Source organism: Zeugodacus cucurbitae, chromosome 3, assembly GCF_028554725.1.
Source record: "Zeugodacus cucurbitae isolate PBARC_wt_2022May chromosome 3, idZeuCucr1.2, whole genome shotgun sequence".
NCBI lineage: Eukaryota > Metazoa > Arthropoda > Insecta > Diptera > Tephritidae > Zeugodacus > Zeugodacus cucurbitae.
The window spans coordinates 33,835,411-33,859,535 of NC_071668.1; the positions used below are offsets into that span (position 1 = coordinate 33,835,411).

At 38.5% G+C, this 24,125-nt stretch overlaps 1 protein-coding gene and 1 long non-coding RNA gene across 4 annotated transcripts; one reads left to right on the forward strand and one right to left on the reverse strand.

Annotated features, from left to right (window-relative positions):
* Positions 1–35: 35 nt before the first annotated feature.
* Positions 36–16,862, reverse strand: LOC128920270 (uncharacterized). Of its 3 annotated transcripts, none has more exons than XR_008470371.1 (6): positions 16,703–16,862; positions 1,519–1,609; positions 1,337–1,393; positions 1,213–1,279; positions 451–1,034; positions 36–376 (listed from the first exon to the last, which is right to left on the reverse strand). It is a non-coding gene; the product is annotated as an uncharacterized LOC128920270 (long non-coding RNA). The 3 variants fall into 3 exon arrangements; XR_008470370.1 differs by lacking the exon at positions 16,703–16,862 and adding an exon at positions 15,474–15,614; XR_008470372.1 differs by lacking the exon at positions 16,703–16,862 and adding an exon at positions 12,180–12,524.
* A 61-nt stretch (positions 16,863–16,923) lies between these two features.
* LOC128920269 (uncharacterized) lies at positions 16,924–23,716 on the forward strand. The gene is made up of 2 exons (XM_054227253.1): positions 16,924–17,145; positions 17,197–23,716. The coding sequence occupies exon 2, from the start codon at positions 17,981–17,983 to the stop codon at positions 23,384–23,386; it is 5,406 nt and encodes a 1,801-aa protein (XP_054083228.1). The 5' UTR covers positions 16,924–17,145; positions 17,197–17,980; the 3' UTR covers positions 23,387–23,716.
* The last annotated feature ends 409 nt before the right edge of the window (positions 23,717–24,125 follow it).

Here is a 24,125-nt window from a genome sequence, read left to right on the forward strand (position 1 = left end):
TTTTTACATATTTCATATATAAATTTAGTATTAATTATTACATTTTTATTTTTTGTAGTTGTTGTTATACAATTCAAATAAAATTCCATTACTACGAATGTTATTAGTATTCGAACATTCATTTGTATAATTTAATAATATTTTACATCTAAATTATGAATTAGCAAATGAATAAATTAATACTAAACGCGAACGATTTCCTTATAACTATCCTGTAAGGATCCAACGAAACTAATGAACCAATATTGTTTGATGTCAATTCCACATAATCCTATCCCATATGTACATCATAAAAAGGTTCAGCTCGTCGGAAAGAGGTTGTGCAACTGCTAATCTAAATGTCCGATGGGATTTGTTGTTGTCTTGTTTATCATACCTGAAAAATATTAGAAGTATAAATTGTTATTAACGATTAGAAAATATGAATATATTTGTATTCGTAGTACAAACCTAAGAAAAGTTGTAGCTATTGTAATCCTCCATTTGTGCAAAGTATTTGTGTTTATGGTCTGAGTAGGCAATTGAAAAGTAAAGTCCTCTTTCGACGAACAAAAACGAAACTCTACAAGGCCCTCATCATTCCCGTCCTACTTTATGGTGCAGAAGCGTGGACGGTGTCAACATCCGATGAAACGGCACTAGGAGTTTTCGAGAGAAAGGTTTTGCGGAAGATTTATGGTCCCTTAAACATTGGCAACGGCGAATACCGTAAAAGATGAAATGATGAGCTGTATATGTTGTTCGACGACATAGGCATAGTTCAGAGAATAAAAATACAGCGGCTACGCTGGCTGGGTCATGTTGTTCGAATGGACGAAAGTGTCCCAGCTCTGAAAGTTTTCGATGCAGTACCCGCTGGTGGAAGCCGAGGAAGAGGGATACCTCCACTCCGATGGAAGGACCAGGTGGAGAAGGTCCTGTCTTCACTGGGTATTACCAATTGGCGCCAAACTGCGAAAAGAAGAGATGCGTGGCGCGCTGTTGTGGACTGGGCTATAACCGCGTAAGCAGAAGAAGATTTGTGTTTTCTATATCTGAAATGGATGATGAAAATATAAGTACTGCTAAAAAACAAACGTATGTTTATTCTAAATAAATATTTTGGACACAATGCAACAGATGCATTCTTGTACATACATACATATGTACATATGTATGTGTACATCTTAATACGCACTAACTCAACATGCACATATACGCATTTATATTTACCATGTTATTTTCCATTGTTTTCTGCGTTGTTGTTATACTATATTGCACCAATGCTAAATCCAAAAACCTGAAATTATTTAAAATTACTAATTTTTATTATGTATTAAAAATATATGAAACATACCTCCACCAATTCCACCGTCACCTCCTTGCTCTTCCTTTGCTGTGCACACACGTATAACTAGAATGAAATTATTTTAATTATAAAAACGAATAACAAAAACAACACAAATAAATGCATTTATAAATTCGAAAAATATCCATTAACACTTAACAAAATAAAAGAAATATTTAAAACGCACTTACATCCATTCACTAAAAATTTTATTTTGAAATGAACAGCGGCCACGTCGGCGATTTTTGAACGGTTCTTCCTTTGCTGTGCACACACGTATAACTAGAATGAAATTATTTTAATTATAAAAACGTATAACAAAAACAACACAAATAAATGCATTTATAAATTCGAAAAATATCCATTAACACTTAACAAAATAAAAGAAATATTTAAAACGCACTTACATCCATTCACTAAAAATTTTATTTTGAAATGAACAGCGGCCACGTCGGCGATTTTTGAACGGTTCATTGTATCTCTCTCTTACACATACAAAAATTAGGGTTAATTAGTTTTGCTACTCTAACTACCGAGATTGCCACTTAACTACAAAATGTTAGCAATGTGTATGTATTGGTAAAAGCTGAAATGATTTGCATGTGTAGTGGTGTATGAGTTAGCTCCGTCTTGTAGGGTAATAAACAAATTAAATACTTATGTTTATAGTACATAACGCCTCTGGAAATAAGTATATTATAAAGTCATAATATAGCGTTCTCTAACTCTAACACCCTCCCTAAATTGGGGTTTTCGATAACAATTTCGGTGTCTAGTGAGTCTTCAAAAACTTCTTCGAAACCAAGGTCAGCACCCACATCATGCTTCAGTAAAATGTTGTGAAGAATTGTACACGCGTAAATAATCATAGCCGTTTTTTTCAGGGCTGTAATGAAGAATGCGGTGTTTTGAGAGGCATTGGAATCGTGACTTCAAAACACCAAAGGCTCTCTCAATGGTATTCCGTGCTTTGGCGTGCAACTTATTGTAACGCACTTCCCTTGCATTTGCAGGTTTAGCGACTGGCGTTAACAGCCATGGCTCCAATGGATATCCTTGGTCACCTAACAACCACGAATCACTTTGTAAGCTATATGTACTAATGAGGTGCATACGTGTTGGGGATGTGGTCCAAATACCAGAATCGTGACAAGACCCGGGATATCTCGCGTTGACAGCGGCGAAGAGAAGTCGATGATTACAAATCTTTCAAAAATGCAAATACATACATATGCATAAACAGAAACATTAGGAAATAGTTTGGATAATATGGAACATTACGTACAGCTTCTACATTAAGGCTGTAAAATCCTTTCCGATTCATAAAAAGTGAGACAGGAGTGGTGGCGTCTGTGCTCGTGGGTTATACAATCCCAACATGTGTACAATCGATTGCGCCGATTGTGGCCTTGATCCCTAATTTCGAGTAAAATCTTTATTTATTTATATTTATTAATATTTATTTATCTTACCCTCTCTTTGTATCCGAAACATCATGTGCGCTTAAAGGGAAATAAATTTCACTGCCCTTAACATCAACAATTGCTTTAGATACAAAATGTAGAGCTCTAGACACGAGGACTGGCTCATAGAAAGTATACTTATATCTATTCCCAATGCATTTTTGGTAAGAGCCATGCCCGTAAAAGTATAAGCACACCAGGATCTCGGAGTAAAAGGAATATTCGACTTCTGAACATCATGCGACACTAATTTATCTATCAGAACTTTACAGAGCGATTTGGGAAATCGAAATGTATTTATAAATGATGCGTCTTGCATGGTAAAAGGATCGCTTTTGTCTCGCAAAGCCTTCACAATTTTCCTCCTACTCCCCGATTCCTCCTGCTCCTCAACAATAGCCGCACACACAAAGAACAGTTCCTCCATACAAGTTACAACACTCAAATATTTACAAATTTATTTTGAAATATTGATGTAAAACAAAACAAACACAGGTATTTTTGTATTGTGATGGCTGCTGTCATACGTCACAGAAGTTTGAGAAAATTGTGAGCATTTGAGCTTTCGAATTTTCTCCAGAATAAGGTAATCATCACAAAATTCAAAAACTTCACAGTAGTGAGTGTGGTGATTTTAGTATGTCAACTTATTGATACATTTTATTTACACTTAACTCTACACTCTATTAAAACTCAAAAATAACACAATTTTAAATTTTCTTCTGCGTGAAAGATACTCTGGCATTAGTACATAGTCGTTCACTAGGGACTGAAGTGAACTCTGTACAACTCCGGAAACACACTTCTTATGTCAATCTAGATCTCTATTGGATTCTGAGTGATAGAAGTAACATCTGATCCAAGATACATTTTCTCTTCAACCTTCTGCGTTGTAGTAGTATAAAAATTTGACAGCTTACATTTCATATTGTGATGGGCCAAATGTTTATGATGATTCCAAATATTAAACGAGTGTCTGTTTCACACTCATTCGAAGATTCAATTGTCTCACCCTTATTCTTTATTTTATGAAAACGATGTTGTTCTTTAGCTATTTTACCCATTAACAAATTCTCCGTATTTAAAAAAAAAAAAACGAATGTGTGACAAAGCTTTTCCAAATATGGGGTTTCAGGTTATACTATGTTTACATATAACGAGATTATCTCCATTTTCGAGCTTAACTCGATAATCTGTAATTAAGAAACGAGATTTCTCATACAAAATACCTCTCTTGATAATCCGAGATTATAAAATTATCTCGTTTTATACAACTAGATTTTCGGTGTTATTCCTAGTTTTATCGATAATTTTGCAAATAAGAGAAGAAACGTCAAATGAAAATGTAAACAAAAATGGCCGATAGCGAGAGACAGATGTGTAACACAACAACAAATACAACACATTTGACAATTGATAATCTCATTTGGCTATATGTAAACGGTTAGATTATTGAACGAGCTTAGAACGAGATTATTTTCATATGTAAACATACTATTAAAAACATCGACATAAAACTTAGCTGAAAGTAACATCGATGTTTTTATATTCGATACATCGTTTGCATCCCTATACGTAACATAAATAAACCTCGACTTGTAATGTAACACGACCGGCTGTAAAGAAACTAATGAATATCGTCATCGAAACCACGATCATCATGAGAAAATACTAAGGAGAGGACGTCTTGATCCCGTGTATACCGACGATTCCAACATTGCCATTCGATTTTAAGCGTTTAGAAATTCCCGTGCGTCTGGCTTTTGTAATGACCATTAATAAATCTTAAAGTGCCTTGGAGACGATCAAATAATTGCGTCAAACACTTTAAGTGTGTTGGTGTCGTCGGCTACACGTACGCTACACCGACCTGTTGTCGGCTCTGTTTGATGAAAATCAAAAATTTTTGATATTTCCATTTGACGGACGATAATTTCATCGTCTCCACTCATGTTTGACAAGCATGAGCTCATTTGCAGGGAAGATTTCAAGCTGAGAGGACATAGAAAGTGAAGTGAAGAAGAAAAAAGTGAATTGAAAAATAAACTAAACTAAAATAAAATAAATATATTTTTGATATTTGTAATTCTGCGAGAAGATTTTCATGCGTAAACTTATTACGCTGTTTGTACCAATTCTTCATTCCTTCCGCCTTCTTCCTTTTCAATTTTTTTTCATAAGAATTGCAGCACATGCCAATAATAGATAATCATCATCCGACGATGACATGATGACCGTTCGTTACGAGCTCAAAACTAAACTGATGTTTGACGTGTTAATTTGAACGTTTGCGGGCAACGCACGATTGAACATCACTAACACATTTGCACTGTTTGACGCAATTATTTGATCGTCTCCAGGGCACTTAAGTCCAGTCATTGCAAGTTTGCAGAATCAACTTGGAGTTTCTTTATTTTAACTGTATAATAGGCTTCGGCATACCTGTAGAAACTTGCTGTTTTAAGTAAAAATGAAACACAAGAAAAAACAGTAATCTCGTGCTATGTTTAGAGGTGCCCCCATCGACATGAAGTTTTGACAATTTACTCATATATTAGCAAACATTTGATAAACGCTATTTGATGATCTTAGCGATGCTATATTAGAGTAAGATAGAAATAAATGACCTTAAAACATGTGTGTTACGTATAAGAGGGAAGGTGGTATAACTTTCTTTACATCCACCGATATAGTGGTAGTGGCTTTTATAGTTTTCGCTCGCTTACAGCATTTCTCTTGTTTTGGTTTGCCGCCACTCGTTTCTCCTTTTTGCTTTTTGGCGCCAAATGGAAACACCAAGTGAAGCCAGGTCACTTTCCACTTGATCCTTCAATCGGAGTGGACGTCGTCCTCTTCCGCGTCTTCCTCCAGCGGTTACTGCATTGAACACTTTCAGAGCTGGAGTGTTGTCATCCATCCGTACAACATGTCAATGTCGTCTAATAAATCGTTCCATCTTCTGCGGTATTTGCCGTTGCCAATGTTTAGAGGACCATAAATCTTGCGCAAAACCTTTCTCTCGAAAACGGGACAGGAGTAATGAGCGACTTAGAGAGCTTGATTTTGGTTCGTTGAGAGAGGACTTTACTTTTCATGACTGTCAACAGTGACGTGGGAGCCAAGACGCGAGTGCGCTGACTGTTTGTTTGATGATAGGAGATATTTCGTCTTGTCCTCATTCACCACCATACCCAAATGCTTCGCTTCCTTATCAAGTCTGGAAAAATCAGAACAAACCGCGGTTGTTGCGGTTATCATCAGCGTACGCCAGAAGCTGTACACTCTTATAGAAGATTGTACCTTCTCTATTTAGCTCTGCAGCTCGTATTATTTTTTCCAGGAATAGATTCAAGAAGACGCACGATGGTGAGTCACCCTGTCTGAAACCTCGTTTGGTATCGAACGGGTCGGAGAGGTCCTTCCCGCTTCTGACGGAACTTTTGGTGTTGCTCAACGTCAGTTATATAGCCGTATTAGTTTTGAGGGGATACCAAATTCAGTCATCGCGGCATAAAGGCAGCTCCTCGTAGAAGTGTTCCCTCCATAATCCCAGTATGCCCTGGACATCGGTTACCAGATGTTGGTTTCTACATGAGGATGCTCCGGTCTTGAAACCTTCGTTAAGTCGTTTAATTTTTTCATAAAATTTTCGAGCATTACCTCTGACTGCCAGCTTCTCAAGCTCTTCATACTCACGTATTTCGGCCTATTTTTTTTGTCTGCAGATACGTCTCGCTTCCCTCTTCAGCTCTCAGGATCTATCCCATCCCGCACGTGTTGTTATCGTTTGCAACGTTGCGAGGTAGGCAGTCCGCTTTCTCTCCACTGCGAAACGGCAATCCTCATCGTACCAGCTCGGTCTTTGTCGTTGCCGAAATCCAATTGTTTCGGCTGCAGCAGTGTTAGAGAAATTCATTTGCTGCTACAGTTGTCTTGCTAAGTCTGAAGGCCTCTTACGTTTCAGTGGGTTTTCTCGTTCAGCAGTACCGATGAGTCTGGATGCCTCTTCATTTACATGCTGTATAGCCTCATTTCGTGAATCTTTGCAAGTTTGGTTATTTCGTTTACTACTGAATTCACTCCAAGATCCCGATGAACGTCAGCAGCTCTAACATACCAAGGAGCATTAAGTATACTTCTTAGTACCTTATTTTGGAAGCGCTGAATGCAGGTATAACTTAGCAAATTTTAAATCAAGCTCACACCTTTTTCTTAACATGCCCTTTCCAGCGAAGTTTAGCATCTAGGGTGATTCCTAGGTACTTTGCATTATTGTGATGTGGTATAGGAGTATCATTTATATAAAAGGGATGGTATGATGTCTTTTTTTAAGTAAAGTCTACGTGCATTGATTTGGAATCGTTCAATTTAACGCGCTACTTGAAAGCCCATTTAGCAATAGCATTGACTGCTATTTGCACTCTAAGGTTATTAAATCAAAAACAAATTTTTTGACCCTTGCGTTCCTGATTAGACTTTTAATTTCTTTACTAGTAACTGGAGAAATGCTGACGAGTGAAACAAACTAACTATTTTCACAGTTTAGCTCACGTCCATCGTTAGGTGTAAATGTGTTTTTCAAATGATTTGCAAATGCTGCAGCTTTTTGTGCATTCGTTTTGGACCATTCAGTTTCGTTTAACTTTATTGGTGCGACATGTTTTATTTGTTCATTAATATTTCTTGCAGCTTTCCAGAGCGAAGAACCGGTAGATTTATCAAGTGAGTTTGGACAAATACGTTTTGAAGGAATAGTTTTTGTTCTGTTTTGAGAGCAGCCGACCTAGTTTGCTTCCATCTTCCTCGAAGTTTGCGTTTTTTATGGAAACCATCTAAGATGTATTTTGGGAATTTGTTTCCACTTAGATACACGCGAATATTCGGTGTACTGTTCCACGCAACCTTTTGAATTATTTTTGTAAAATATTCAACTTCACAATCTTAGTCAGCATCTGTCGCTATGCACTTTAGCTTAAAATCGATTTTAATCAGTATAGTCTTAAATTTATACCAATCAGTATGTTTAGAACACGTGCCGGACGAAATTACTGTTTTTATACTATCCCAACAAAGTTGCTACGAGTGTATTATAGTTTTGTCCACATAACGGTTGGTTGTAAGTCCTAAAACTAAACGAGTAATACCCCTGGCAGACGGCGGCGTTAATTTGGAATAACTGCTCTCGGGGTTAATTCGAGAGTTATCTCAGTTAACTCCGTTTGCTAACTCCCATTTAATCCTCAAAATTTTAGAGAGTTAGTGGGAGTTCTTGCATTTTCGTTTGCAACATTGTTAAACATGGCCGCTTTTAACCTATTTTGAATGAAAATATGCATTACTGCCAGCTGTTTTTCCATGAAATGTAAACAAAAACATATGCATGCAATGAAATGCTAATTTTTTCTAAAATGGAAGTTCAAATAATAACGTATTTATCTATATTTTTTTGGTTATTAGTGATTTTGTACTAATTGTAAGGCTAACATCCGCAATATTTGCTTTCTATCCAATTTTATTTTATCAAAATGAAAATATTATTGTCAAGCAGCTGTTAATGATAATTTATAACACGCTTTGCTGCCGTCTGTCACCTACAAATTTGGAACTGATTTAAAGTGCAGTTAATCGGGGTTAACTCTGCCATCTGTCTAGCCTATTAGATATTGGGTTATGTATATCAAAATGATCAGGGTGGCGACTAAAGTTCAAATCCCGATGTCTGTCTGTCCGTCCGTGCAATTTAGTACTAGTGGCAGCGCCCTTCTAAAAATCGTCGAAATTGGTCCATAAGTTTTTAAGACCCTATATATCGAATATGAATATCGGACTATATAGAGCAATTAAGTATAATGACTGACTGTGCGTTTTTACTGAAATTGCCGTAGCTTGAATTTTTTCAGCCTTAATCTGAACTTCTTCGAAATGTTTAAAAATACTTTTGATAAAAACCTCGCTTCCTCCTCGTGTTGAGTTTGCTGGGTGCGGAGTGCGGTATATGTAATAACTTTTGAATTTTAAAAACGAATGGTTCGTAAAATGTGTTTCGGACAAGCAACATACATCAATACAACATCTGTCGTTTAGAATAACTTCCAATTCATTTTTACTTTTGGAAAGACCATGTGACCATGTTCCTTAGCATTGTTTTCAAAGAGTTACTGTTCATCAATAAATTGTATATGGTATTCAAGAGCGCTGAGCCGCTGATTTATGGACTTAAAAATTTTTCTTGTTCGTTTAGTTTATCCAGAATTTGGGACAACGGACTACTTTTTGAACTGTATTTGTCTGACCTTGCTTAGCCATTTGCGCAAATATAAGTTTAGAAGTTGATGGCAGGGGTCTTTCTTCCTTCCTTCCTTGGTCCGCAACGGGGTTTTCGCCTGAGCATTGACATTCTCCTCAACTGTATTACCATTCTTTTTGTCTCTAATTTTTTGTAGTTCTGCGGTAGCTTGCTGGATGGGAATCGCCGCAGTTGCAACATTTGGCAGGATCTTTTTTGGCTTTAGTGCATTCAGTTGTAAGATGTTTGCCTCCACATTTCAAACATCTCGATGGCTTACCGCAGAAGTTTTTTGTATGAAGTGCTTTTGATCTGATAAACTTTCTTAATGTCCTCGGTAGCATCGAATACTACTAAAACCATAACCAGCAGTTCTTTAGTATTCCACTTAAGTTTGTTAATAGCATTTAAAACATTAAAGCCTTGATCTTTAAGGTCGTTGTATTCTGTATTTATTAAACTTGTATAGCAGCTTTGATCACAGCTAGTAATTGTAAGAAGAGAACAGCTGATTGTACATATAATCATTTGCTTACGCACGTACCTAGTACGGCTGTCCCCATCCATAATAACGCTTTGTTTTGTTTCTTTTTTTCTCCCTTCTCCTTTTTCCTACAAATGGTTTTTATACATTTTCGGTTCACTAACAAAACGTTTAAGCAATTTTGTTTTCTTTTTTTATAAGATTCCGTAAACCACAAAAGTGAAGACACATTCAATCCATGCCAGAACTCTGTGTCTTTCTTTCGTGCACAAAAAATTCAGTTTTTAACAAATAATAAAAAAAAAACAATTTATTAAACTGCAATTTTCGGATATTTAACTCATTTTTATTGAAAGTGAGTACAATTAATTTGCTCGTTATTTCGGAAAACTACTGTATATGTAAGAATCATATAACTCTACGATTCACCACAAGCGGGATATTAAAAATGAATAAAAACGAAAAACATTTATTAAAAAAGACTTGTATAGTCTATAAAATTACAAAAAAAAAATATGTTAACATTCATAACTATGAGATTCACCAAAAACTGGGCCAGAGATTATCAGTTTACAATTATATTTTTTCATTCGTTTAATATGTAAATGTATCATATATTTACCATTTCAAAATCATAAAAAATTAAAACTAAAACACTTAAAAAAATGTTTAAGGCGTGAAAATAACAGCGTTTTTTTCATAGCTTTCGAAATATTGCATATCGTTTTAAGAAAACAAAATATTTGATTGAATTTAATCAACCCCTAACCTTGTCTATTTCCGATAAGTTTAAAATAAAGACTGTAACCAATATATTAATGAAAGTTAATGTATTAAAGATTATAATGATAATAATTTTTGATTTTTTAATGATTAATATTTATACTCTTGCAACAAAGTTGCTAAGATAGTATAATAGATTTGTTCACATAACGGTTGTTGGTAGCACCCAAAACTAAACGAGTTAGATATAGAGTTATATATACCAAAATGATCAGGGTGAAGAGTGGAGTTTACCAAACTCTCTAAAGTCGTTTCTCTTATGTACTACCTTATACAGTCCAAAAATTTAGGATATCGGATTATAACCACGCACACCTCCCACAACATATAAAGTAAGCACTAGTGAAGACATTTTGAAGAATTTCAGAGGAAATATTTTAATTCTAATAATATGTCTCCGTGTCCAAAATGGGGAAAATCGGGTGATAACTTAACCTAGCTCCCATATACCAAGTAAGAGAGTTTCGATGGACTTTATACCATATGTTAGGTCTACATCTTTGTTTCCGCCGTTTTTCAATAGATGTTTTATAGGGTCAAGCACTGCTCGATTAAATCGATTTTTTATATAGATCTTGGTTATTTGTGTCAACATGAGCCCAACAAAATATTTGTAGAGATATTCTCAACTGAAAATGTCACTTTTTGAGCCGAATTTTCGACATTTGCGGGAAAAGTGCTCCTGAGGCTCATCGAATGCTTTCGGATACGTACGGTGAGGCTGTCCTAACTGAAAAAAGGCCTTAAATGTACAAAAAAAAAAACGGCGGAAGCAAAGTTGTAGACCTAATATATGACGAATATGGGGGTCAAATTGTGTGTTATATTAACAAAATTAAATAAATAAATTGAGAGAGTAAAAAAATGTTCGGTTACACCCGAACTTAGCCCTTCCTTACTTGTTATTTATGTTTTCAATTCAAATAAAAATCTCTTCTTATTATCTTTCTAGCAATTTTTATACTCTCGCAACATGTCACCGAGAACTAAAAGAGATATAGGGTTACATACAGTTGGTCAACTAATTTTGCGAAATGCAAATTGATAAATTAAATTTATTTATTTAAATTTAAATTTTTTACGATTTTTCTTTTACAGTATTATTAAAAGATATATCTAGTAATAGAGCATGTAAATGATATGCAAATGAGTTCACGAGAAATTTAACTAATTGTTATATTTTAATTATTTCAAAGAAAAAAATAAAAATAGGTGTCCAAAATTTTTAATATTAAGCTAAGCACTATATACAATGTTTTTGAGGGGCAAAATAATAAAATATACTGCATTAGAAGAACTCTGGACGCAAAATTACTGAGCTTTCACTTAATTTTTCTTAAATATTACAATAATTAGATAAACAATTAATGAAGGACTAAGTTCGGTTGTGACTTAACATTTTATACTCTCGCTATTTATTTATTTAATATAATATAAAGCATAATTTGACCCACATATTCGTCATATATATGGTATAAAGTCCATGTTGGAAATCCTAATATTAGGTTAGAAGCACCAATGTTCGATATATGGGGCCTTGAAAATCTATGGCTGCCACACTATAAATGCAGTATTTATGCAAGGTTCTGTTCCGATATCTTCACTAGTGCTTACTTTACATATTGTAAAGTAAACAATTCAGGTCGACTTCAAAGTTCTAGTAAGGGCTGTACTTAAATTTGTATATAAGTTTTGAAATGGGCGTGGCTCCGCCCACTTATTAGTCAAAAACGATATCTCACGCTACTAGTGTATCTCTGTTCCAAAATTGAACAAAATCACGTCAATACTTCCTGTACTTTCCATATACCTAAAAAAACTGATTTTCAAACTTACGGTGGGCTTTATTCCGCATATATCGGTAAATATGTGAGATATCTTAGCAATATTAAGTAAACGTAAATTATAGAACGTAATGTAGCTGGGTGGCAAAAATAGTTGAAATCGGTCTAGGATTTACCCCAGCCCCATCCAAGAAATGCGATGAACGGGACAAGGACGGAAGAAGGTAGGTCCATGTGACATCTACTACAGCGGCCGTATAAAGGAGCGCAAATTCGGTGTGGGATTCGTGGTGGGAGAGAGACTCCGTCGTCGAATCCTGGCATTCACTCCGGTGGATGAACGTCTAGCCACAATCCGCATAAAAGCGAGGTTCTTTAACATATCGCTGATTCGCGCCCACGCCCTGACGGAAGAGAAGGACGAAGTGATCAAAGGTACATTCTATGAGCGCCTAGAACGTACCTATGAGCGCTGCCGCCGCCACGATGTCAAAATCGTGCTTGGCGATTTCAACGCTAGGGTGGGTAAAGGAGGTGTCTTTGGCACAACAGTCGGAAAATTCTGCCTCCATGACAAAACATCACCAAACGGTCTGAGGCTGATCGACTTCGCCGGGGCCCGAAATATTATGAAAAAATTGAAGCGACTTAACGAAGGTTTCAAGACCAGAGCATCCTCATGTAGAGACCAAGGTGGTAATCTGGTAACCGATGTCCAGGGCATACTGGGATTATGGAGTGAACACTTCTCCGACCTGCTGAATGGCAGTGAAAGTGCAACACCAGGTGTTGGCGAACCCGATTCCCCAATCGATGACGACGGAATAGATGTTCCATTACCCGACCATGAAGAAATTCGAATAGCAATTACCCGCCTGAAGAACAACAAAGCGGCAGGGGCCGATAGATTACCGGCTGAGCTATTCAAATACGGCGTCGAAGAACTGCAAAATATGGTAGAAAAAAGCACGCCTGACGATTGGAATCTCAGTGTGCTCTGCCCAATCCATAAAAAGGGAGATCCCACAAACTGTGCCAATTACCGTGGGATAAGCCTCCTAAATATCGCCTATAAAGTTCTATCGAGCGTACTGTGTAAAAGATTGGACCTTATCAATGTGGCTTTAGACCTGGAAAGTCCACCATGGACCAGATATTCTCCAAATCTTGGAGAAGACCCGTGAAAATAGTATCGACACACCCCATCTCTTTGTCGACTTTAAAGCTGCTTTCGCACGAAAAGGAGCTGCCTTTATGCCGCGATGTTTGAATTTGGTATCCCCGCAAAACTAATACGGATGTGTAAGCTGGCGTTGAGCAACACCAAAAGCTCCGTCAGGATCGGGAAGGACCTCTCCGAGCCGTTCGATACCAGACGAGGTTTCAGACAAGGTGACTCACTCTCGTGTGATTTCTTTAACCTGATGCTGGAGAAAATAATACGAGCTGCAGATCTAAATAGAGAACGTACAATCTTCTATAAGAGTGTACAGCTACTGACGTACGCCGATGATATCGATATCATTGGAAAGAACACCAGCGAAGTTAGTTCTGCTTTTTCCAGACTGGATAAGGAAGCGAAGCGTATGGGTCTGGTGGTGAATGAGGACAAGACGAAATATCTCCTGTCGTTACACAAACAGTCAGCGGATTCGCGTCTTGGCTCCCACGTCACTGTTGACAGTCATAACTTTGAAGTTGTAGATAATTTCGTCTACCTGGGAACCAGCATTAACAGCAATAATCCAACACAGAATCACTCTTGCCAACAGGTGCTACTATGGACTAAGTAGGCAATTGAAAAGTAAAGTCCTCTCTTGACGAACAAAAACCAAACTCTACAAGTGTCTCATCATTCCCATCCTACTTTGGGAATGGACGTGGAGGTGGACGATGTCAACATCCGATGAGACGGCACTAGGAGTTTTCGAGAGAAAGGTTTTGCGGAAGATTTATGGTCCCTTAAACATTGGCAACGGCGAATACCGCAGACGATGGAACGATGAGCTGTATGTGTTATTCGACGACATAGACATAGTCCAGCGAATAAAAAAAACAGCGGCTACGCTAGCTAGGTCATGTTGTTCGAATGGACGAAAGTGCCCCAGCTCTGAAAGTTTTAAATGCAGTACCCGCTGGTGAAAGCCGAGGAAGAGGGAGACCTCCACTCCGATGGAAGGACCAGGTGGAGAGGGACCTGGCTTCGCTTGGTATAACCAATTGGCGCCAAACTGCCAGAAGGAGGGATACGTGGCGCGCTGTTTTGGACTCGGTTATAAGCGCGTAAGCGGTGTCTACGCCAGTCAAGAAGTAGAAGATATGTAATATATAACGATTTTCGTTATTCTAGTGGACTTTATGCCGTATATGTGAGTTAAATTGTGTATGACCTTAGCAAAATTACATAAATATTTACTTGTATTTACTTTCTTACTTGTTATTATTACAGTTGTGTGACATGGAAATGCTATATATTTTGTATTTTCATAATTTTTGTCGTGCAAGCTTGCAGGAAAGAAAAGTCTGTAAATGGCTGTTTTACATTTAACTCACTTTTATTATCGGTGAGGTTACTAGGTGAGATTTATTTTTATTAGTTATTTATTTATTTATTATCGCAACATTTATATGCGTACAGTGTTTAACAGTAAAATATTGAGTAGACTTATTTACATTATTATACACTTATTTCTGATGCCTCTAAGACAGAAACAAGAACAATATTTAATTGTTCACAATAAAATTTACCCAAATCGGTAAAATAGTTCATTATAAAAGATGAAAGAAAATAAAATTATAAAAAACATAACTCTAATATTTTTATATGGTTTGCTGCGGCAACAACAACAAAACTGCAAACAATAAATTTTGAATTTATTCATATAACAACACACAATTTGACTCACATGTTCAGCATTTACATTTGTATATGGTAGAAAGACAATTGTAAGTTTGAAAACCCTAATATTATGTATATGAGAGCTAGGGGAAGTTATGACCTGATTAGTTTCAGAGATATTTTAGTTATGACTCTTTATAGGTTTTCGGTTATCGCCATTTTGTGGGTGTAACAGTGGTCCTATTTCGCCCATCTTTGAACTTAACATTCTTATGGTGCGTGTACAATGTTTCAAATGGATATCTCAACTTTTACTCAAGTTACAGCTTGCATGGACGGACAGACGGACGGACAGACAGACATTCGAATTTGAACTCACCTCGTCACCCTGATGAATTTGGTAAATATAACCCTAAATCTCACTCGTTTAGTTGTAGTACTTGCAAAGAACTATTATACTCTCGCAATTTGTTGATATAGGTTTATGAAGATAACACACAATTTTACCCAAAAATTCAGCATAAATTCCAATAGAATAACGAAAATCATCATATATAGTATACGAGGGCTGATATAATTCCTAAACCGATTTCACTCATTGTCACCACCAAGGTACACTACATCCAAGACTATACGCTCGTTTAATTTTGCTAAGATATCTCACATATTAATAGGGATGCAAACGATGTGTCGATGTTTTTGAAACATCGATGTTTTAGTCAACGATGTTCTATGTCGGTGTTTTATATAAAAATTTGACTTCACACTTTTTCGGTTATTAGAATAGAATAGAAATTTTAGAGGAATGCACTACGACCTGTGGTCTTTTGTACCCTCCCTAATGAAGTATTAAGTCGAAACCCTCACCTTGGATACGCTTTATTACATTGGAATTCGATTTTTGTAAAATACGGAAATATCGTTAAGGGAATGTGCGCTTTTACAATACTGCGGTTACTTTTATGATTTATTTATACAATTTAATTCTGGCGTAGGCTACTGCGTTAGATGAGAGATTCAAATTACTGCATTTTAAAGATGCAATGGCTAAAAGAATAATCCTATTAAAAAAACAATATTGGGTACTTTAGTTATGAAAACAGCAAAAATGAATCACCAACTAATTGACAACTTCATTGTAAATGCCTTTACGAAGAATAGGTAACGGTAAAGTACGGTTAACTGTATAACACGTGCTTAACAAGTAAAAAGTCGAAGTGTGTAAAGTGTTTCTTGACACTAAAAAATTTCATTGCTTTCGCAGTTTTTTTGCATCAATTCTCTTTAAATACTGTATGTAACCTAATTAAAAAAAAAGTTGAACTGAAGTAAAAAATAATAAATTTTGCTGCAGAAAGTGAAAAAGTGTATTTATTTTCAATCTGTAAACTGTTTCTTGACAAATTGTATATGGGAGCAAGGGGAAGTTGTGACACGATTTTAATCATTAAAAAAAAAAAAAACCTGAATGAAGCTCTCCTTTGGCCTTTTTCTGTAACGTTTAGTGTTTGTGCTGTTTTCCGTTAGTGAGTTAACGCACGTTTAGTAATTTTCAACCTAACCTTTGTATGGGAGGTGGGTGTGGTTATTATCCGATTACAAATATTTGTATAGTGTATAATGGGGTACGTAAGGGAAGTGACTGGTTTATATAGCTTTATTGGTTTATGTTTTGTATTAAATTTAACTTTTTTACTTAACTTTATTTATGGTTAGTTATGACACTTTATACATACCTGGACAAAACTAAAATACTCTCTTAGCAACTTTGTTGCGAGAGTATAAAAAAGCTAACATTTCCACTTCCGAAGCGAATTCTAGCCGAGACTCAGCAGCTTTCTGTTTACGTTTCTTTCTGTTTGCAGTTCGATTTGAAATATCTGTTTTCGATGCTCACTACCAAACCGCCTTTCTACAGCACCCATCAATGCTTCGTAGCTGCTTGATCCACAATTAGGACTGTAACAAAACGACTACTTGTAACGAACTAATTTGTAAAGTATTTTAAGTCTACTATTGTGAATAGCTATTGTGAATTATCGCTATTATGAATTATTGCCATTGTTAATTATCGTAGTATCCTTTGCCTCTGCCATTCGCTTCGGTGTCCTCTGCTGTAAGACAGCGATCGCAATTCACTCGATTTCCAATCACTGAAGAGGATGGCTGAGACACTGCGGTAAGTTAGCTAAACTATATATAAGTTTGTATTATAATTACTTCTTTATAGAAATAAATTCCTTTTATGATTTATCGTAAATCGAATTAAATTCGCCAGCCAGGGAGTCGAGACATCTTTATTTCGCAGTTGTAAGCGAAATATCTTATTTCGCATTCTGTTGCATTCAATTGTTGCCGCCGTCTTGAATGTAACAGGCCGATCTTTATTTCACAGATGTAAGCGAAATAACTTTATTTCGAATTCCTTTGCATTCAATGCTGCCGCCATCTTGAATGCAAAGAGCCATCTTTACTTACGATGTCAGTGAAATAAATTATTTAGGAATCTATTGCATTTAATTGTTGCCGCCATCTTAAATGTAAAGTGCCGATCTGCATTTGCCGTTGCTATGAAATAACTTTATTTCACACATCTTTATATCGCATTCAATTGTTGCCGCCGTCTTGAATGCAAATGCCGAATACATTGTCGTAACTTCTGTGCCAATTGGAGTATACAATTTACAGCAAAGTCCTGCCATCTTTGCACCAGAAGCTCGTTGTGGATTACTTGACCACGTGCCGCCATTGTGACACAACGTGAAAACGCTTCTACGCCGCCAAACGGGACGCCATCCCGAGAATTCGCAGCCAGCGAAATAACCGTTTATTGCCAACGGGACGCCATCCCGTTAATCCGTAAAACGTATATAACGATTATAGCCAAGTTATAGTGTTTATATTGCCAAAGGGAAGTTATCCCATTAATTTGAATACCGACTTCCTAGTCGAAGAATATATTTGCCGTTAAGATTATTTAATTATTTGTTTGCCGCCACCATATTAACCGCATAATGGACAACTCAACGAGAAAGAGTGTGCGGGTTCAACGCCAAGACAGCCTTAGTAAGTCAACTACAGCCGAGGACCAAAGGTCAGACATCGAAGACGCCGCCACCGGAGCGAATCCTCCGGTTAACACATCAACCAACCCACCTACCCCGAGTACGTCTACTAAAGCCACAGTAGAGAGCCAACAACAAATGCTAATTGCCATGCAGAAGCAAATCAACTCCCTAAGCAGCCAGTTGCGCGGTACCCAGGCTAGATTAAAGGAGAGTGAATGCCAGTATGAACTTTTGAAGTCTATTATACAACAACAACCTGGACAAGAAGAGAACGGAGTAAAGTCGAATTCCACTGCTGCCTCAGTGGATCCCGCAATAGATACCGCTATCCAGCCTTTAGCGGCGACAGCGCAGCCAATAACGGACCCGCAGAACGGTTCGGACGTTACTGCACAGTCGACGTCAACGTATGCAACCGCTACGCATACGTATAGCCAATGTCTTCAAGAGAGGACTACTTTACCGACATTGACCGCTACAGCCTCTTCGTTAGGAACTACACCTTCAATTTCATCACCGCCACAGCAAACTGTCAACCATATTCAAGACAGTTCATACTTGCTTTCGTTGCCAAGGAAAATACAAGATTTGCCAAATTTTGATGGATGTGCAGAAGACTGGCCTATGTTTGCCGCCGCCTTCGAACAGTCAACTGCAACATACAACTATACGAATTTCGAGAATAACCAACGTCTCCAGAGGTGCCTACAAGGTGAGGCCAGAGAGACAGTGCACTCACTGCTAATTCATCCGGATAATGTCCCTGCCATTATGGACATGCTACGATTTCGATTCGGACGCCCAGAATTGCTGATCAGAAGTCAGCTACGCCAAGTACGTGAGATGCCCTACATAACGGAATCTGCTGTTGACAAAATAATTCCGTTTTCCGTCAAAGTGAAGAATTTAGCCGTGTTTCTGCAAACCATAAATGGTCAGCACCATCTTTGTAATCCAACGTTGATGGAGGAGCTTGTGGGGAAATTGCCCATGAGCAAGAAACTCGAATGGGCCAGAACCTCATCGACGATACAGCCGTATCCGACAATTAGAGATTTTAGTACGTGGCTTAGTGGAGTGGCAGATCTGATATGTACAGTACAAGACAGTCGCCCAAATGAACATAAGCGACGCGTCCTCCTTCAAGCCACCGCCAATATTCGTGAAATTACATGTCCACTGTGCCGTGGTGGACACTACATTTCCGATTGCGGAACATTTAAGTCGTTAAGTGTTCAAGATAGATGGAGGAAAGCTAAGCAACTTCGATTATGTTTCTCCTGCCTGCTGGGTGGTCATATCACAAGAACGTGTCACCGACGGAACATCTGTAGAACGAACGGATGCCAACGAGTACATAATAAATTGCTACACGAGTCATCGAGGATCATTTCGAAGCCGCAACCAGCTGAGATGCAACCTTCACAAACAGCAGCCACAGCCGACAGAGTTTTCAGTTGTACAGCCAGTACAGTGAGAAAACAGAAGGTATTGTTTCGAATAGTTCCTGTCACAGTACATGCCAACAAAGCGAATATTGAAACTTTCGCTCTACTGGACGAAGGATCATCGATAACTATGGTCGATTCTTCGTTAATTGAACAGCTTGAAATAAAGGGTTACCCACGCCGAGTATCCCTGCAGTGGTTGGGTGGAAGAGCTGCAAGTGACAATGCAACTATAGTCGACATCGACATCAGCGGTTCCGGTCTAAGTCAGAAGCACAAGTTACGTCACGTTTACGGTATTAAAGATTTACAACTTCCGATGCAAAGCCTACAGAAAGCCGATGTAGATGAAGCACGTTTGAACAAGCTGTCGATTCAAACGTATGCCAACGCAGTTCCCAAGATACTTATTGGACTGGACCACAGTCACCTGGGAATTGCCACAAAGATTGAGACCTTACAACACAAAGGTCCTTATGCCGCCCGTACGAAGTTAGGTTGGGTCGTCTTTGGACCCACCGACAACTTCAATCAAGGAAAGACGTCATGCTTGCACATGTCTGTCGCCGATGACGGATACTTGCATGACTTGGTAGCCGATTACTTCAACACAGAGAGCTTTGGTGTACGTCCAGCACCACTTATCGAGCCCGATGAAGATAAACGAGCCCGCCGGATCCTTGAGTCTACAGTTATGAAAACCGATGGACGTTTTCAAGCCGGTCTCCTTTGGAGACAAGATGATGTTCAGTTACCCGACAGTTACTCCCACGCCGAGAGAAGACTTGTTGGAATTGAACATAAGATGAAAAGAGATGAAACATTTGCCCGAGAGTATCGTGCAGTTATTCGAGATTATGTTAATAAGAATTATGCCAGGAAACTAACGCCGGACGAAGCTGCAGTCGTAAGCCCAAGGACATGGTACCTTCCACACTTCGGTGTGACGAACGTTAATAAGCCCGGTAAACTGCGCCTAGTGTTTGATGCCGCCGCCGTCGTCAACGGTTGTTCACTAAACAGTTACCTTCTAAAGGGCCCTCAGCAATATCAGCCTATGCCAACGGTACTATTTAATTTTCGTGTGGGCGCAGTTGCAGTCGCCGCCGACATTAAAGATATGTTTCACCAAATTGTTATAAGAGAAGAAGATAGATGTGCCCAGAGATTTCTTTGGAGAGACGGTGATGATAAAATCCCTCCAGAAGTATATGAAATGTTAGTGATGACATTTGGAGCAGCGTGCTCGCCATGCACGGCTCAATATGTTAAAAACATTAACGCACTTGAACATCGCGAACGATGTCCAAGAGCCTATGATTCTATCGCAAAGCATCATTATGTCGATGACTTCGTGGATAGTTTTGCCAATGTGGAAGAAGCCACCAAAGTTGCCAACGAAGTTAAGAATATTCATAAGAAGGCCGGATTTGAACTACGAAACTTTTCTTCAAATTCTATAGAAGCCAAAATTGCCCTTAACGGTTGCAATTCGAAGGAAGTAACAAATAGCCTAGTCACATTAGCAGTAGAACGTGTGCTTGGAATGTATTGGCAGCCAAGCAACGATGTATTTAGCTACACACTTAAGTTTCACAACGCGGACCCTGACGTCATCAGTGGACACAGACGACCTACTAAGAGAGAGCTGTTAAGTATAGTTATGTCAGTATTTGACCCACTTGGATTTCTGTCCAAATTCATGGTCAACGCAAAGCTGTTGGTGCGCGAAACGTGGCGTTACGATCTGCGATGGGACGAATCTCTACCTGAACCTATATATCAAGAATGGGATAAATGGCGCCGCCAGTTGAAGAATGTTTTAAACTTTCGGGTTCCTCGTCACTATTTTGCCTATGGACTGCCACCCGAACTCCAGCTACATATCTTCGTAGATGCCAGTGAAGATGTATTTGCCGCCGTGGCTTATTGGAGAGCAGTATATTCGGATGGTAGAGTCTGCGTCGTACTCGTATGTGCCAAGACGAGATGCGCCCCATTAAAGCCAATGACGATTCCACGCCTTGAATTGCAAGCAGCAGTTTTGGGAACGCGATTATTAGAAACCATCATTAATGAACATTCAGTAGTAGTTAAAAGACGGGTTTTGTGGAGTGATTCCAAAACTGTTCTAAGTTGGATTGAGTCAGGAACACGTCGCTACAAGCCTTTCGTAGCACATCGAGTAGCAGAAATCCTCGCCACCACCAACGTGGACGAATGGCGTTGGATATCATCACAGGAGAACGTGGCCGACGAAGCAACCAGACCAAGCGCAACTTTCGATATTCGCCCTACTTCGAGATGGTTAAATGGACCATCATTTCTAAAGGAAGCAGAGCATGCCTGGCCTACAACCGAAAAAACCCCGGATTTTGTACATGAGAGTGAAGAACTTCGCCCAAAGTTCGCAATGCTAACAACACAGTCATGTGTTATAGACATTGCCCGATTCTCAAACTTAACTAAGCTGAAGCGGTCAGTCGCTTGGATCATCCGATTTATTAATAAGTGTCGCCGAAAGAGGAATACCGAAGGATGCCTGACCGCTGAAGAACTAAAAATAGCAGAATACTGCATATGCCGCCTAGCCCAATCCATCTCGTACTCTTCTCAACTTGACCAGTTAAGAGAGAGTGGAAATGTCCCGAAAGGAAGCGAGTTATATAAATTGTCGCCATTCATTGATTCAGAAGGTCTTATGCGTGTCAACGGACGTATCAATGCTGCCAGTTGGCTTCCGTATGACGTCACGCGTCCTATCATATTAGCGCCGAATCATGAATTTACTCGCTTAATCTTATTGGATTGTCATAATAGAATGAAACACCAGAATGTGGAAGCGACGATATGTGAAGTCAGGCAAAAATATTGGGTGCCGAACATAAGACGTGTCATGAAGAAGATCATATCGAAATGTCTTGTTTGTAAAATCTCAAGGTGCACACCCTCACAACCGATGATGGGTCAATTGCCAAAGGACCGATTAACACCGTTCGTGAGGCCATTTTCCTACACAGGAATTGATTATTTTGGACCTGTTAATGTAACGATTGGTCGACGTAAAGAGAAGCGGTGGGTGGCATTGTTTACATGCCTAACAATTCGAGCCATTCACCTGGAAGTCGCAGCCGATCTCTCAACAGATGCATGCATCCTTGTGATTCGAAACTTTATCAATCGTCGTGGTTTGCCTGTGAGAATTCGGAGTGATAACGGCAAGAATTTCGTCGGAGTCAATAATGAAGGAAAGCGATTTCACGAGGTATTTGATTGTCATAGCATTCAGGACGACCTTGCCGTGAGAGGAGTCGAGTGGATATTCAACTGCCCAAACAATCCTGCAGAAGGTGGTATATGGGAACGCATGGTGAGATGCGTGAAACGCGTTCTCAATATGACCCTAAAAGAAGTTGCACCACGGGAACACACTCTACAGAACTTATTAATTGAAGCCGAGAATATCATAAATTCCAGACCGCTCACACACTTGCCGCTATCACCAGATCAAGATGAGCCGCTCACACCGAACCATTTTTTACTAGGGACTGCCAACACCGCCCAGACGCCAGCAGTCAACGACCCAGTCGAGAACGCTTTCGTACTTCGTAAACAGTGGCGCATTGCTCGCCAGTTAAGAGACGCGTTCTGGCGGCGATGGATCCACGAATACTTGCCAACGCTCACACGCCGAGCAAAGTGGTGCGAAAGGTCAAAACCCCTTCAGGTGGGTGATCTGGTATTCGTGTGTGATGTTAATATGCCACGTAAGCAGTGGTGCCGCGGTCGAATAGAAGCCGTACATCATGGAGTTGACGGTGTCATACGGAGAGCCGATGTACGCACAAGTAGTGGAGTACTTAGTCGCCCCGTAGCCAAATTAGCCGTTTTGGACGTGGAGTAAGTGAATCGGATCGATTCACGGAGGAGGGGATGTAACAAAACGACTACTTGTAACGAACTAATTTGTAAAGTATTTTAAGTCTACTATTGTGAATAGCTATTGTGAATTATCGCTATTATGAATTATTGCCATTGTTAATTATCGTAGTATCCTTTGCCTCTGCCATTCGCTTCGGTGTCCTCTGCTGTAAGACAGCGATCGCAATTCACTCGATTTCCAATCACTGAAGAGGATGGCTGAGACACTGCGGTAAGTTAGCTAAACTATATATAAGTTTGTATTATAATTACTTCTTTATAGAAATAAATTCCTTTTATGATTTATCGTAAATCGAATTAAATTCGCCAGCCAGGGAGTCGAGACAAGGACGCAGCCACAATATTTTATTTTATTGTACCTAGTATACAATGATTAAATACTAACAACAATTCAATTCTAATAAGTTAAAAAATAATAATTAAAAGCAAACTGTTAGAGAAATTCATTTTCGGCTACAGTTGCCTTGCTAACTCCATTTAAGCTAGTGACTGACCGATGCCGATGCCTATTCTTTAATCAACAACTTTATTTAGTAAATTAGTATAGTAACAAAAGAAAAACAAATACAAATAACATCACAAAATAAGTAAACAACTCAGTTCATATGTAAATATGAAGTAGTTTATTCATTAAATTTATATTCAAAACTAAATAAATTGTTATTATAAGATATACATATGTACATATGTTGATAGGAAAA